Raw genomic sequence first — 12,123 nt, 5'->3', positions numbered from 1 at the left:
AGTGAATCCTGACAGAGGAATGATGTGTTTCACTTTAAGCCACTTTATTCAAAATGACAATATTTCCTCTCTTTTCTGGTGGTGCCTTCCCCTGACAAAACGGATTTTATACTAGAAGATATTTCTGCTGCCAACCTGTTCAATGACAGGAATATTCTTTTTTTTTCTGCGTAAGAAAATGAGGCAAATTAAATACGTTCAAGAAGGGGCAGAGGCAGACTGTCTTGGGGGAGGGGGTGTTAGAAAAGAAAAGTAATAATTTTAACAATATTCTTGTTCTCAGTCTGTAATTAAAGTGGGTGTTGGATGTTGAATGGGATGACTGGGAGCTGACGTGTCACTTTGATGAGAGGAGCTTTACTGTTTCGTCACCTTTTGTCCAGGCTGTCCGTTCTCTCCTGGTTGTCCCTGAAGGATTGAATAAAAACATTTCATCTTCAGCATCAAAAGTTTAGAATTTATAGTATTTCATGTATTTAAGTTGAATTCTTTTTTCTCCTACCTTCAGTCGAAAGTACTCTGGAGGGTAAGGGTACTGTTGTCCCGTCTCCTCGCCGTAACCCCCTCCACCTCCCCTCTCGATCTCCGCCCTCCTCCTCTCCCATTCCTCCCTCTCTCTGTCTATTTCTCCTCCCCACTCCTGTTCTGTCCTCTCCCTCTCCATTTTCTCCTTCTCCTTCTCCTTCTCCAGCTCCTCCCTCTCCCTCTCCATCTCCAGCCGTTCCCTCTCTCTCTGCTGCTCCAGGTCGTCTCCCTCCTCTCCTTCCCGTTCTCGGTCCACATCCTCCTCCGTCTCCCAGTCGTAGTCTCCGCTCCTCTCTTCCTCATACTCTGGTTCAGGGCTTATTTCTGTCTCTTCTTCTCTTTCCCACTCTGTTGTTTCTTTAGCTTCAATCTGCTCATTTCTTGTATAAATCCCTCTTTTTGAATCATGTCTCATCTTCTGTTGTTGCCTCTGACTTCTGGTGTGCACTTGGAGGTCAGGGTTTTCTTGTTTTTCCTAGAGAAACACGTTTTTCAGCACAAATCAATGAATTTATGGGTCCAACAATGTTAGTGGAGAGCACTATTGGATTATTATCTTAAAGACAGACTCACGCTCCAGCTTTTGTAACCACGAGCACCAGATGTTTGATGCTGAAATATAAATTAAGGAAAAAGTGCCAGACATAGTCACATGAATTACTTCACTTTTCAAATCTTAAAGACTAATACTTGAAAGAAAAAGGTTACTTTTGAGGCTTCCTCGAAGAGATTTCTTCCACCTGAGGCACCGGGCATGGACACCTATGGGATATGGACAAATGATAATAAGTAAGGAGCACAGGACTCAGAAACAGACATGGACACATGAACATGTCCATCAATTAAATTTGAAGATATTCTTCAGGAAGTAAAAATTACAATTACAGATTTTTTTCATCTCTTTCCAAAGTTAATTTCATTGTTAGAAAATGTCATCCATGTATAAAAAAAAGGTGAAACCATTGGTTGGGACCATTAGTCCCAACATACCGTTATGAAATGGCCCATTTAGCCGTAGCATTAGCTGCATGCACTGCTACAAATAATCGGCCAGTTAACTAATTTCACCATGAAAGCGAGGCAGGTGTAGATTTCGTCATAATTCAGGGGAACCTCCTGGGGAACCCCATCCAATAAATTCAAATCAAGCGTTCCTACTACGTATAAACAGCGATAAACCTAGCAAGCAGTAGCAATGTCACTGAGAGAAGATTAAAAAAAATATATATATATATCTTTTATTTCTTTTTACATCATCAGCATACTTTTCCAAAGGATTTGTTCAGTCCCTAAATATCTGTTCTCTTCAGGTATTTCATCTTAAGAAGTAACGTATAAGCATAATGTTTGCTTTCAAAGAGTGTGGCTCCTGCATACTGCTAATCAATTTTTCTTTATCCACATTAGTGCAAATGGTTTGTGTTCCTCGATAATGGCTGGATGTACATACAGGCCCTGGTTGTGTTGCTCTGCAGTGTGGCCAGTTGGTTTAATTGAGGAATGTAAAGCAGAGTATCATCAGCATATCAGTGAACACAAACGTTATAAGGGCTAATGATGATTTTAGAGATGTATTGTATGAAGTTGTCTTGTCATGTATCAGTAAACTGAGATGTTATATGTGTTAACAGAGTGGTGTTAACAATATTTCAGTTAATAAGCAGTTGAACAGGTGTACCCAATAAAGTGACACAATGAACTGAAATGCTATATACAAGAAATATAGCATTATATCATCAGCATAACGTCGAAGTACCATATTTGGTGACACTTTACTTTAGAGGTCCGCAAATTTCACCACACTTATGTAATAATTACACAAAGTTTTTCCTCATCTCTTTGAAATTAACACATAACCTCTTTAAAATAATGTCTAAATTTATGGTCGCAAGTCACAATTGGTAGGTTACTGTTTTTTCCAGTTTCTTTGAAATTTACTCCAAATTGCAAGGTAAGAAGGTGACCATTGGTAAATATTTTAAGTATCCCAACATTTCTGCTGTTTCCAGAGAAGCATGCGATAAATAGCTGCTTAGTTCTTGAACACAGAAGTTAAGTTCACTGTTTCCTCTGATAATTACCTTTGAAATGTTTAGTGAATAATTCATTTTCCAAACAGCTGATAGTTAGCTATTTGTTATTTAATTATACTAAGTTCTTTAATAGCCAATTTGTTGATATGCATCATTGAGATCACCTGCATAATGATAAACCTTTATGATTAGACCTATAATGTTTTACATGATACAACTGAAGGCTTCAGATGTGATATTCACCAGGAGTGGGGTTGTAAATAGCAAACAATTATACTATTGAATTGGGATGTCATAATAGCTAAATATTAGAGATGTATGTAGAAGTGTATGGTTAGCAAAACAGTGAGAGGTACAGTCCTGTTTAAGGATGTTTTAGTGGCTAACAGTGTGTAAATAACAGTACTTGGTCATCCTAACCTGGATTGAAATGGTTAATGGTGATACTGGAGATATTCATGGCATTATTTTGTCAAAACTTACCATTGAATCAGACCAGTGGGTACTTTTCTTTACCCGTATGTGGAAGCCATGTCTCTGTCAAGCCCCAAGAAAAAACATCCCATGAGTAAACTTGATCAAAACTGGCTTTTTGCTTCTTGTTGAATACTTATACATGTTTATATGGAAGATATGAGAAAGAAAAACACAGTAAAGACTTTTTGGGTAAATTAAATTTTTTTACTGAAGGAAACATGCACAGTGAGGCTTAACACATACAGGACAATGTTACAACACAGGAAAATTTCACCAGTGAAAAGACTGTTTGGTACGGCTTTGAATGTGCTCATGATGGTGTTCTAAAGATTTTGTTTCAGAAAATACAGCTTTATTACATGGTTTAATAAATAAAATTTCAGACAAATTAAAGGTAAAAGAATATATTTGTAAAATCTAAAGGCAAATGTTTGTGAAAGCTGTTCTTTTAAGTAACAGAGTGATAAAATGTCTTAATAAATAAATAAGGAGCACTACAGGAAGGCAACGTAAGGCTACTCTTGTGTTTACACTTGGTACTGCTTGAAATGAAAATAACCTGAACAGTAGGAGAAAATTCTGCCTGATTATCTCTGATTAAAAAAGGAAAAAGGAAGAAGTTTGGTGGCATCGTCTCGGTGGAAAGAAGTCCTCCCTCATGGTCGGGTTCACAGTTTTTTTCGCACTCTCCATGTGTTGTGTGTTTTGATATGAAAGCTTTAACACTCTACAGTCACAGGGTCTTGGCAACTAAGAAAGATCCTGTTTAAAAACAAAAACAGAGAGAGAAAGTATTAAAAGTAACTCTCTGGCATATTTTTCGAATAATAATAATAATTCATTCTGCAAGAGTTGGATTTATGCTTCCTCTAACAGCTCTTTCCCATTCAGAAAAGCTTTAGAGAAGACACAAGCATGCTGCCTTGTCTCATGCTTTGCTTTGTGAATCTCAAAATTCATATTAACAGATGTTAATTCCAACTGTCTTCACATTAGCCTTATTCAAACATGTTTGCACTGGTGAAATTGTCACAAAAGAAGAGAAAGAAAAGGAAAAGGAATTCAAACTTTATACCAAGATAGAGGAAAAGTAATTCATTTGATTCAAGCACGTGTTGAGTACTTTTAAGCCTCTTATGTTAAGTGTAAATAAGAGATCTGCATTCCCAGGCATGCAAAGATCTTCAGAAACATCCAGTAAATAAAGACACAAGCCTGTAGTGAGAGTTAAAAGCACAGCTCTACCTTGTCTGGCTCTTCTGTGGTGATGGGGGGCGTCGGCAGGGACACTTCATCCTGTTAATAACAACCAAGCACAGATTGGAAATGAATGTGTTACTTTAGAGTGAAGTACAGCGTTGGGTTAAACCAATATGCAACACTGGAAATAAGACTCAACAGGACCAGCTGCTGCCCTGTACCTGTTCTGTGTCGTCCATGGGCTGTGATGACGGCTCTGAGGTTGTTAGTGAATCCTATGGAAAGAGTGGAGGAGGGTAACTGAGACATTAAACAATAATAAACAGAATAAATTAAAATTAAACTGTTGATTTATTTATTATTATTATTATTTATTTATTATTCTGAGACCCAACAGGCTTTTCTTTAGTGCTTCAGGAGGTGATGGCTGAACGTCATGTTTTCAATGTGATGTTTCTTTTGTTGTTTCTCGGTTGTGTCAAACAGGAAAACCAATCTTCCCTTTAGCAGCACAGTGTTTGTAGTCAAAGCAGATATGATCAGGTGAGGTAGAACTGTAACTAAATGTGTTTATTCAGATGTGTCTGAGCGCACATCCTCTTTGTTTCACCACTGCATCACTCAGTGGTCCAATGGACCCATCGCTAAGTCCCACCCTCAAACACAATAAGCCAATCACAGTGTGAACAGTCATTCCCATGCACTCAGACATTCTCCCATCCATATATCCTTTTAAATCCGTTGTAGGAAGTCAGTCTTTGTTTGGTTTATGAGGTTTTTTGACATTTTAAGATTAAAGATGGTCAAACGGTGTACATGGGGTACATGTGCCTCAGACACAAAAGCTGTGCTTCCACCAAGCAGACTGGTTGGGTAAATCTCGGTACGGCGCGCATTTTGTAGCATTTCCACTGACTTATCCCAGGATAGTTCCCCAAATAACAGAGACGAGTTGTCCCACTTTTTGGGACCCTTACATATGGGTGCCAGACTGAACTGATCCGCTCTCAGAAGGTGGAGCTATAACACTGCGGACCATTGATTGGTCAAAAGAATTGTCACTTACCCCTACAGCGGCTGCATTTCTCCTGGCAGCACACAGACTTCTCTGAAACTAAGCTTGATAGCACTTAGGGCTACATGCCAATCATAGAGAAGACGAACTGCTGGATGTCCTCCATCTATGCTCTTTGTTTACTGTGTCGTGCTTTTCTTCTTCGTTGGATTTATTAGCAGGGTAAACTGTGTTGCGCAGCTACGGCGTCACGCTATTATTTAACAGCTGCGTTTTTCGGGATCCGGCTTACACGCCGCCCACCACGAGAGGGCACAGTTTGCTATGGAAACACAGGCTTAACTGTACCAAACCAAGCCAAACCGTACTGAACCGAACTGGACTGCTTGGTGGAAACACAGCTAAAATATCCTGAGAGGCTGGGCATCAGGGTGTATTTTTTTTACCCTTTCCTAGGACACATCTGAACAGAGAAAAGTCTTCTTTGGATAAAGTTGCATGGTAGACCACATCAACTCAACATGAATAAAATGAGGGACGTCTCCATCTGTTCTAACGTAGGCTGACATCATATTTGAGGCTACAGATTGTCACTTTGCTGGAAAGAAATATAGAGTTATCTTTAACAATTCCAATGTTAGCTAAAGTTAGCCTAACGTTAGCTCCACGCTGTGTTTTTCATCATGTCTCTTTGTTTGTTGGGAGTCCATTAGCCTGTTTGCTTCTAGTTTCTGTTCTCTGGTGATGGTACATCATTGTTAGCTGTTGTCCACATTTGCACTGGGACCTGTAAATTTTGGCTTGTATAGTTTAGACTCTTTCTACGACTTCTGGATGATTTGTGATTTTTCTGTCTCCAAAAATCATTAAAAACATCCTGCAAAATGTCTCCTACTGTGTCTTTTAATCTATTTTATCTTATTTATTATTTTAATTCATGTTTTTATTTTTTATGTCTTATTTATTTTATGGTTTTTGCTTTTGTACAGCACTTTGGAGACGTTGGTCTGTTTTTAAAATGTGCTATATAAATAAAGTGGATTTGGATTTGGATTTGGATACTGTTAAAACTGTCATAGTGCCTGTCATTGAGTGTTTATTATTTGTCTGAGTGAGTAAAAGGGGGCGTGGCTTAGTCATAGTTAAACCAAGACACAGCTGGATCCATAGTGTATGGAGACCAAAACAAGACCAAATTTTGATAGATTTAGTCCTAAACACATTGGGTGTTCAAATCCCAGTGACTGAAATTTCAACTCAAATGTTTAACATTTTTTATCCTTTTTTAAATAAAGGTTATATTTTCAAATCTCTTTCAAAAGCCTTGCAGATACTAAATATTTTTTTAGAATATTTGTTTGTTTCAATCAGAAATTACTGAACTCAACCATTTTTAATCCATAACTTGTTTTTTTTTTGTTAAAGCATCAATCCAAATAAAATCATAAAAACAACCACCATCGTGAAGGCATTTAAACCTCCACCAAAAGGTGGTAGATGAGTGATTGTCTTTCATTGTGAAACACTGTGGTAACAAAGAGTGATTTTTGAGAATTGTGGGGTAAAAAACACCTACTTGTAAACAGTGAATCATTTTCATAAACTACATTTTTTTTTTTGAACAAAACTTACATGAAGCACAGTATGAGTTTCTCCATCTGAAGGAGATTTTTGAGGATGCCTCCAGGTCTCCGTCTGTGTTTCTAACAGAGCAGGACTACGTGTGGAAAACTGCTCCTCCTACAAAGACAAAAACAGTACGTTATTATTTCTCCGGTACAGCAAACAATCGAGCTCAGCTGTTTGTTCTCCAGTTCCATTAGACTCCAGTCATGCGACATAAAAGAGATTTTGTTCAGGACGGCTTATCATTCACGTTTGTATGGACGTCAGGCTCCATGTGACAAAAGCATTAGACATATTTTACATAAACCATTTCAGATGGAAGGGTTGAGAGTATGATGTTTGAAGCAACCTCACCTGTCTGCTGTCTCTCCTCTCCTGAGAGACAGACGAGTCATCTCTGTGAACTTCTTCCTGTTACAAAAAAAGATGCAGGTACATTTGAAGATAATTAAAACTGCTAACAATTTATAAACGCAACGATGGATGATTTTCTGGGTAGTATGAGTGGGCTGTGCTGACAAACTAATCTATTTCTAATAATTATTCCAGGTAGTGGGTGTGTCATTAATCAAACTCTCTCTGGAGTTTAGTGTAGGCACAGAAAAAAAATGAAAACATGCAGTCTCATTATGAGTTTGACAGGTCTGTTAACAAGAAGACACCCACAATGACAAAATCCCTAACAACCCCAACGCATCATCAATCATCACTCCAATTTGAAGTTTCCCACTGCTCACGAATTAGTCATTTGCTACAGCTGCTGCCCACCTCGTGTTCGTCGCTGTATTCTTCACCGTTATAAAACTCCTCCTCCTCCTCTTTGTCTTGCTTGCTCTCCTCGCTTGTCTTTGGATAAAGGAGAGATGACAACAGTTAGAGGAGGATACTGTTACGGATCACTCTTAATCATTTGTGTCAGTGGCTGAAAGACAACAAAGACAAGTGGATGACAAAGCAACCCGTTAATCAGAAGTCTCAAACCTGTTATCATTATGAGAAGCACGTGAGTGTTAAGACAATGCATGCTATTAGCTGGACCATTCACAACATATGAACAAGATTTGGTCAGAGGTAGGGTCTGCAGGATTTTCCTAAAAAATAAGATGTCAACTTTTACAGGAATAATCCTGCCTAGTCGTCTCCTATGAGCCTCTATAAATGTGTGTCAGTGTCTGTGTCTGTGTCAGCGTCGAACCCCCTCCTCTCCCTGAATGTTGATATTTTGGTTGTATTAGGACATTTCTGGGAGAAGAGTAGGCGTGGCTACCTCAACCAATTGCAACGTGTCCAGTACACAAGTTACTTTGCATGTTGATGATAGCAAGTGGAAGAAGCCTTCCTGAGTGGCTATGATAGTGGACATAGCACGGAGAAGGAAAAACACAACCAAAGTGAAACAAAATGCCAGATTAAGGTTTTTCTTTAACGAGGGTGAAACTTGGCTCGACTTACACTCGCTTTCAGGAACTTGGAGAGCAGTATGAAATGAAGAGCAACACAAGTCAGTTTTCAGCTAACCAGGAATGGGTTAAATACCCATGATTAGCTTGTGCTAGCATACAAAATCAAGTGCATGGCTTATGAGCCTCTACCACGGACAAACATGGTGCTACAGGTGGTTGCTGGGATACTGAGTGTGTATGGCAAGTCGTTCTGACATTTAAAAGCTCAGTTTGACTATCCTAAGTTAATATCGTAAATATCAACAACATATTTCTGACTAGCTGTGATTACATTTTGAATAGTCTGAATTTTAATTCAAGATATCAGTAATTCTTGATTAGGAAAGTAATTACAGCTAGTCAGTAATTAAGTAATTTTGACTAGACAAAATTGAATTATAGATATTTCAAATTTCAAATATCTGTCATCAAAATGTATTTCAAGGTATCTATAATTTCATTGAAGATATCTACATTTGGATTATGACTTTCCCTAATTCGTCTTTCAAATATCTACATTTCCATTTTGACCGGTCAAAATTCTATTTACAGACATCAACAATTAATTTCCCCTTGTCCAAATCTAATTTTGGATATCAGAAAAGAAGTTGTAGATATCTTGAATTGAAGTGGTTTAAAGTTATCTGTAATTCTAATTCTGTCCAGTCAAAATGATTTTAGAGATATCTTGATTTGGTATAACATATATCTACAATTCATTTGTAGATATCTGTAAGTCACGTCTTGGATATCCAAAATGACGTAGTGGATAGCTTGAAAGAGAAACCCCATACACATGAATGGCGAAAAGTGACGTCATTTTGCCTAGTCAAAAACAAAACTAAATTAGAGATATCTGAATTGCATATCAAGTCTAGCTTTCAAATGTTCAAACACTTTGCCGTAAGTGTGTTCACGTAGTCATGGTCGGAGGAAGTAGGTGTGCCCTACCACTGGCACTGAGCTAAGCAGGAGGAGCCCAGTTTGAATGTTATGTTTACTAACAAGTATGAAAATTTCTGCAAACCCTACCTTTAATTTTGTTTGTTATACTTAAGTGTTAGTGGTTAACTTTTATGTTTGTTAGATTTTAATTCTCAAGTTGTTTCTTTACATTTATATCACTGTCATACTAGCATTAGTCAGGATTAGAGACTGTGTTTGGGTTCACACAGTGACGTTGGTGTGTTAGTTGTTTTATTAGGTTTCAGGTTTTAGTTTGACCCCCTTTCAAGGACATTACCAGGCGTTGTCTCTGCCTCTTATGACGTCCTTTATTTCCTTTGCCCTGGTTAAGAAGTTCACAATCGGAGAGAAAAAAAGACAAAGGTTTCTCATGCGTCAGACGTTGATGATCAAGGATGAAACCATGAGTTGTAATGTCGGTTAAGTGTGAGGTATTTGAGAGATTAAGTAGTTATTTATTATTTTAAATCACTGCAAATCAATGGTGTTAAAGTTATTGAATGTTTAAGAGCTAGATGTAAAGGAGCACACAAGCAGGTTTGTATCTTTCAGCTCATTTGAGGGGAATGATCACTAGTGTTGGAATCCTTACACAGAATACAGTTGTGTCCTTTTACAGAAATCCAAGAGTTTTCATTATGGTGATTTTTTTCCTTTTTTGAGTTTCATGTAATTGCAAAGTCAGAAATATTTTTTTATCCTTGTTGCAAAACTTTTCTGCAAGTTGATAAATCAAAAAAATCAAAAAATACTTGGGAGGCAGGAAGGTTAGCGGAAATATACAATACTTGCATGCTCCTTCAAATATGTGTGTTATGTTATCACAGGTAATCAAAGAAATGATTATAAAGGATTTGAAAATCAAGTGTTGAGTGTTTTATATAATGGATGTGAAAAGCAAAGATCAGTCATGAGAACATTGTCCAGGGTAGTCTTTACCTTCCCACGATCCCTGTTCCTCTTCTTTTGTCCAGAGCTCTTCCTCAGAGACTCCTCCTGACTGAGGAGAAAAGTCTCCACCGAAGTCTCTGGCAACCCTGAAACCGTCTGACATGCAAAGTCAAACTGTTAGGTTGTTGGAAACATTGTTAATTCTATCTAGAACATGGCCGACAGATCATTTCCAAACTGCCCAGAGAGTCAGAGTAAAAACACAACGGTAAAGATGTTGGATGCTGAAAAAGTTGCATCACTGTTAAATAAAAACATACCCAAAGGCATCTGTGTGTTGATTTGTTTCAATCTTTATCAAAACTCTCTTTAAAGTTTTTTAAACTTGAAGGTATAAGTCCCTACCTCCTGTGTCGAAGTGTAATTAAAAGTAGAATTGACAACAGTCTGATTATTCTTTAATGAAGATGCTCCATGTTTTTCTGATTTCTCCTTCCCTCTTATCTTCTTCTCCATCCTGTCGGGCTTCTGCTCCCCATTCAGCGCGGTCTCCGTCCATAAAGCTGGACCTTCTGCGGTATCATTTAAAGGGTCCTTCACATCAAAAGACAGAATTAATGGTGGTGAGAAAATCTGGACCAGAGGGATCTACTTCAAGTAAAGCAAATCAGTGACAGTGGGCAGTTCCTAATAACAGGAGTGTAAAAGTGAGGACATCAAACATTTCACACAAAAAATACACCAAAAGATAATATTGTGAAGATAGCGTATAATTAGAGAAGATAATATTGGGATGATAAATGGAATTTCATGATTCAAGAGCCCAAAACAACAAGAGTCAAATTACACTTTATCACGAGACCCACAGATTTTTGTTTGTTGCCTTTAAATCATACACATTACAATAATGCACACAGAACAAAAGAAAATTAAAGAATCCACAATGTCATTTAACATAATTTGAATAGTCTCATTTTCCATTCCATCAAATTTCCTTTAGCTAGAAATTGAGCTTGGTGTTTTTTGCATAGTTTTGCAAAATAAGAAGGAAATTCAGGTGCAGGGTTGCTCCAACATTTTAACAAAGAGCATCACATAAAAAGAATACATATAAAAACTCTTCTGTTTATATTAAAGAGGGGGTACTGCACTCTATAAGGTGTTTTCCTGTCCCACTGGTAGCAGCTCGACATGATTTAAAACTCAAAACTTGTGTTTTCTCTCACATTGCTGATTTTGTAAACCTTTATTTCAGCCTCTGACTGAAAAGCTTTGTTTTAGCTGTTGTCTTAAAGGTTTCACAAACCCCCTTTCTTCTGATTGGCCAGCGCTCTGGAGGGCTGTCAGGGGCAGTAATCGAGACTTGCCTAAGATAGATTAAGTGATTTCTAAAACTTCCAGCATTGTTATTTTATATGAATGTGTAAAACATGGGAAAGCAGAATACCCCCTCTTTAAAGTATTTAGTGAATGTAGATTAGGTTAACAGATATTAGGTGAATAGAATTACTAAAGACTAAGCACCGCAGTAAGGTCATTAAAGATTATAGTATCAGCAGTAATATCTAGAGGTGGTAATTTTAACAGTGACTTAGACCCATGTCCTGTTCAGTTAAGTTTCAGGTTGTGACAGTGTTGAAAATGCTGTAGCCCACTGTACCATGATAATAAAGAAACCTAATAAAAGAAGGAGTCAATGGTCTCATAATACAGTTGTTCTGTTTCCACCAGTAATGTGTCCTTAATATCTTAAGTAAGCACAAAAAACGTCAATAAAGTGTGAAACAAAGTAAAATTTTAAAAAGTAGATTCAGGGGTAACTTACAACTAAAACAGACTTTGAAAGCTGTCCGTCTACTTCATGTCCCTCACTGGAGTCCAGCTGTGGAGGCTGACCGGTGAGCTCAAGCTTCACTGAATTCTGTGGAAGCAACACAAAAAGAAGACG

General features: G+C 37.7%; 1 protein-coding gene across 1 annotated transcript in view; it reads right to left on the bottom strand.

Annotated features, from left to right (window-relative positions):
- The window catches only part of col7a1l (collagen type VII alpha 1-like), a 78,120-nt gene that overhangs the window by 22,009 nt on the left and 43,988 nt on the right, over window positions 1-12,123 (bottom strand). Inside the window, exons 69-82 of the mRNA XM_074697943.1 lie at window positions 12,001-12,096; window positions 10,581-10,769; window positions 10,224-10,331; window positions 9,562-9,606; window positions 7,645-7,722; window positions 7,231-7,287; window positions 6,883-6,990; window positions 4,457-4,510; window positions 4,281-4,331; window positions 3,042-3,095; window positions 1,234-1,287; window positions 1,099-1,137; window positions 503-1,000; window positions 373-408 (exon numbers count right to left, since the gene is read on the bottom strand). Of these exons, the coding sequence (XP_074554044.1) occupies window positions 373-408; window positions 503-1,000; window positions 1,099-1,137; window positions 1,234-1,287; window positions 3,042-3,095; window positions 4,281-4,331; window positions 4,457-4,510; window positions 6,883-6,990; window positions 7,231-7,287; window positions 7,645-7,722; window positions 9,562-9,606; window positions 10,224-10,331; window positions 10,581-10,769; window positions 12,001-12,096 (1,467 nt within the window). The remainder of the gene's footprint in view (window positions 1-372; window positions 409-502; window positions 1,001-1,098; window positions 1,138-1,233; window positions 1,288-3,041; window positions 3,096-4,280; window positions 4,332-4,456; window positions 4,511-6,882; window positions 6,991-7,230; window positions 7,288-7,644; window positions 7,723-9,561; window positions 9,607-10,223; window positions 10,332-10,580; window positions 10,770-12,000; window positions 12,097-12,123) is intronic.

This window comes from Halichoeres trimaculatus, unplaced genomic scaffold (assembly GCF_033239565.1).
Source record: "Halichoeres trimaculatus isolate MK-OKI-2021-1 unplaced genomic scaffold, fHalTri1.1 fHalTri1_scaffold_21, whole genome shotgun sequence".
Lineage (NCBI taxonomy): Eukaryota > Metazoa > Chordata > Actinopteri > Labriformes > Labridae > Halichoeres > Halichoeres trimaculatus.
The sequence above is the reverse complement of the archived record's forward strand: the minus strand, read 5'-3'. Positions and strand labels throughout refer to the sequence as shown.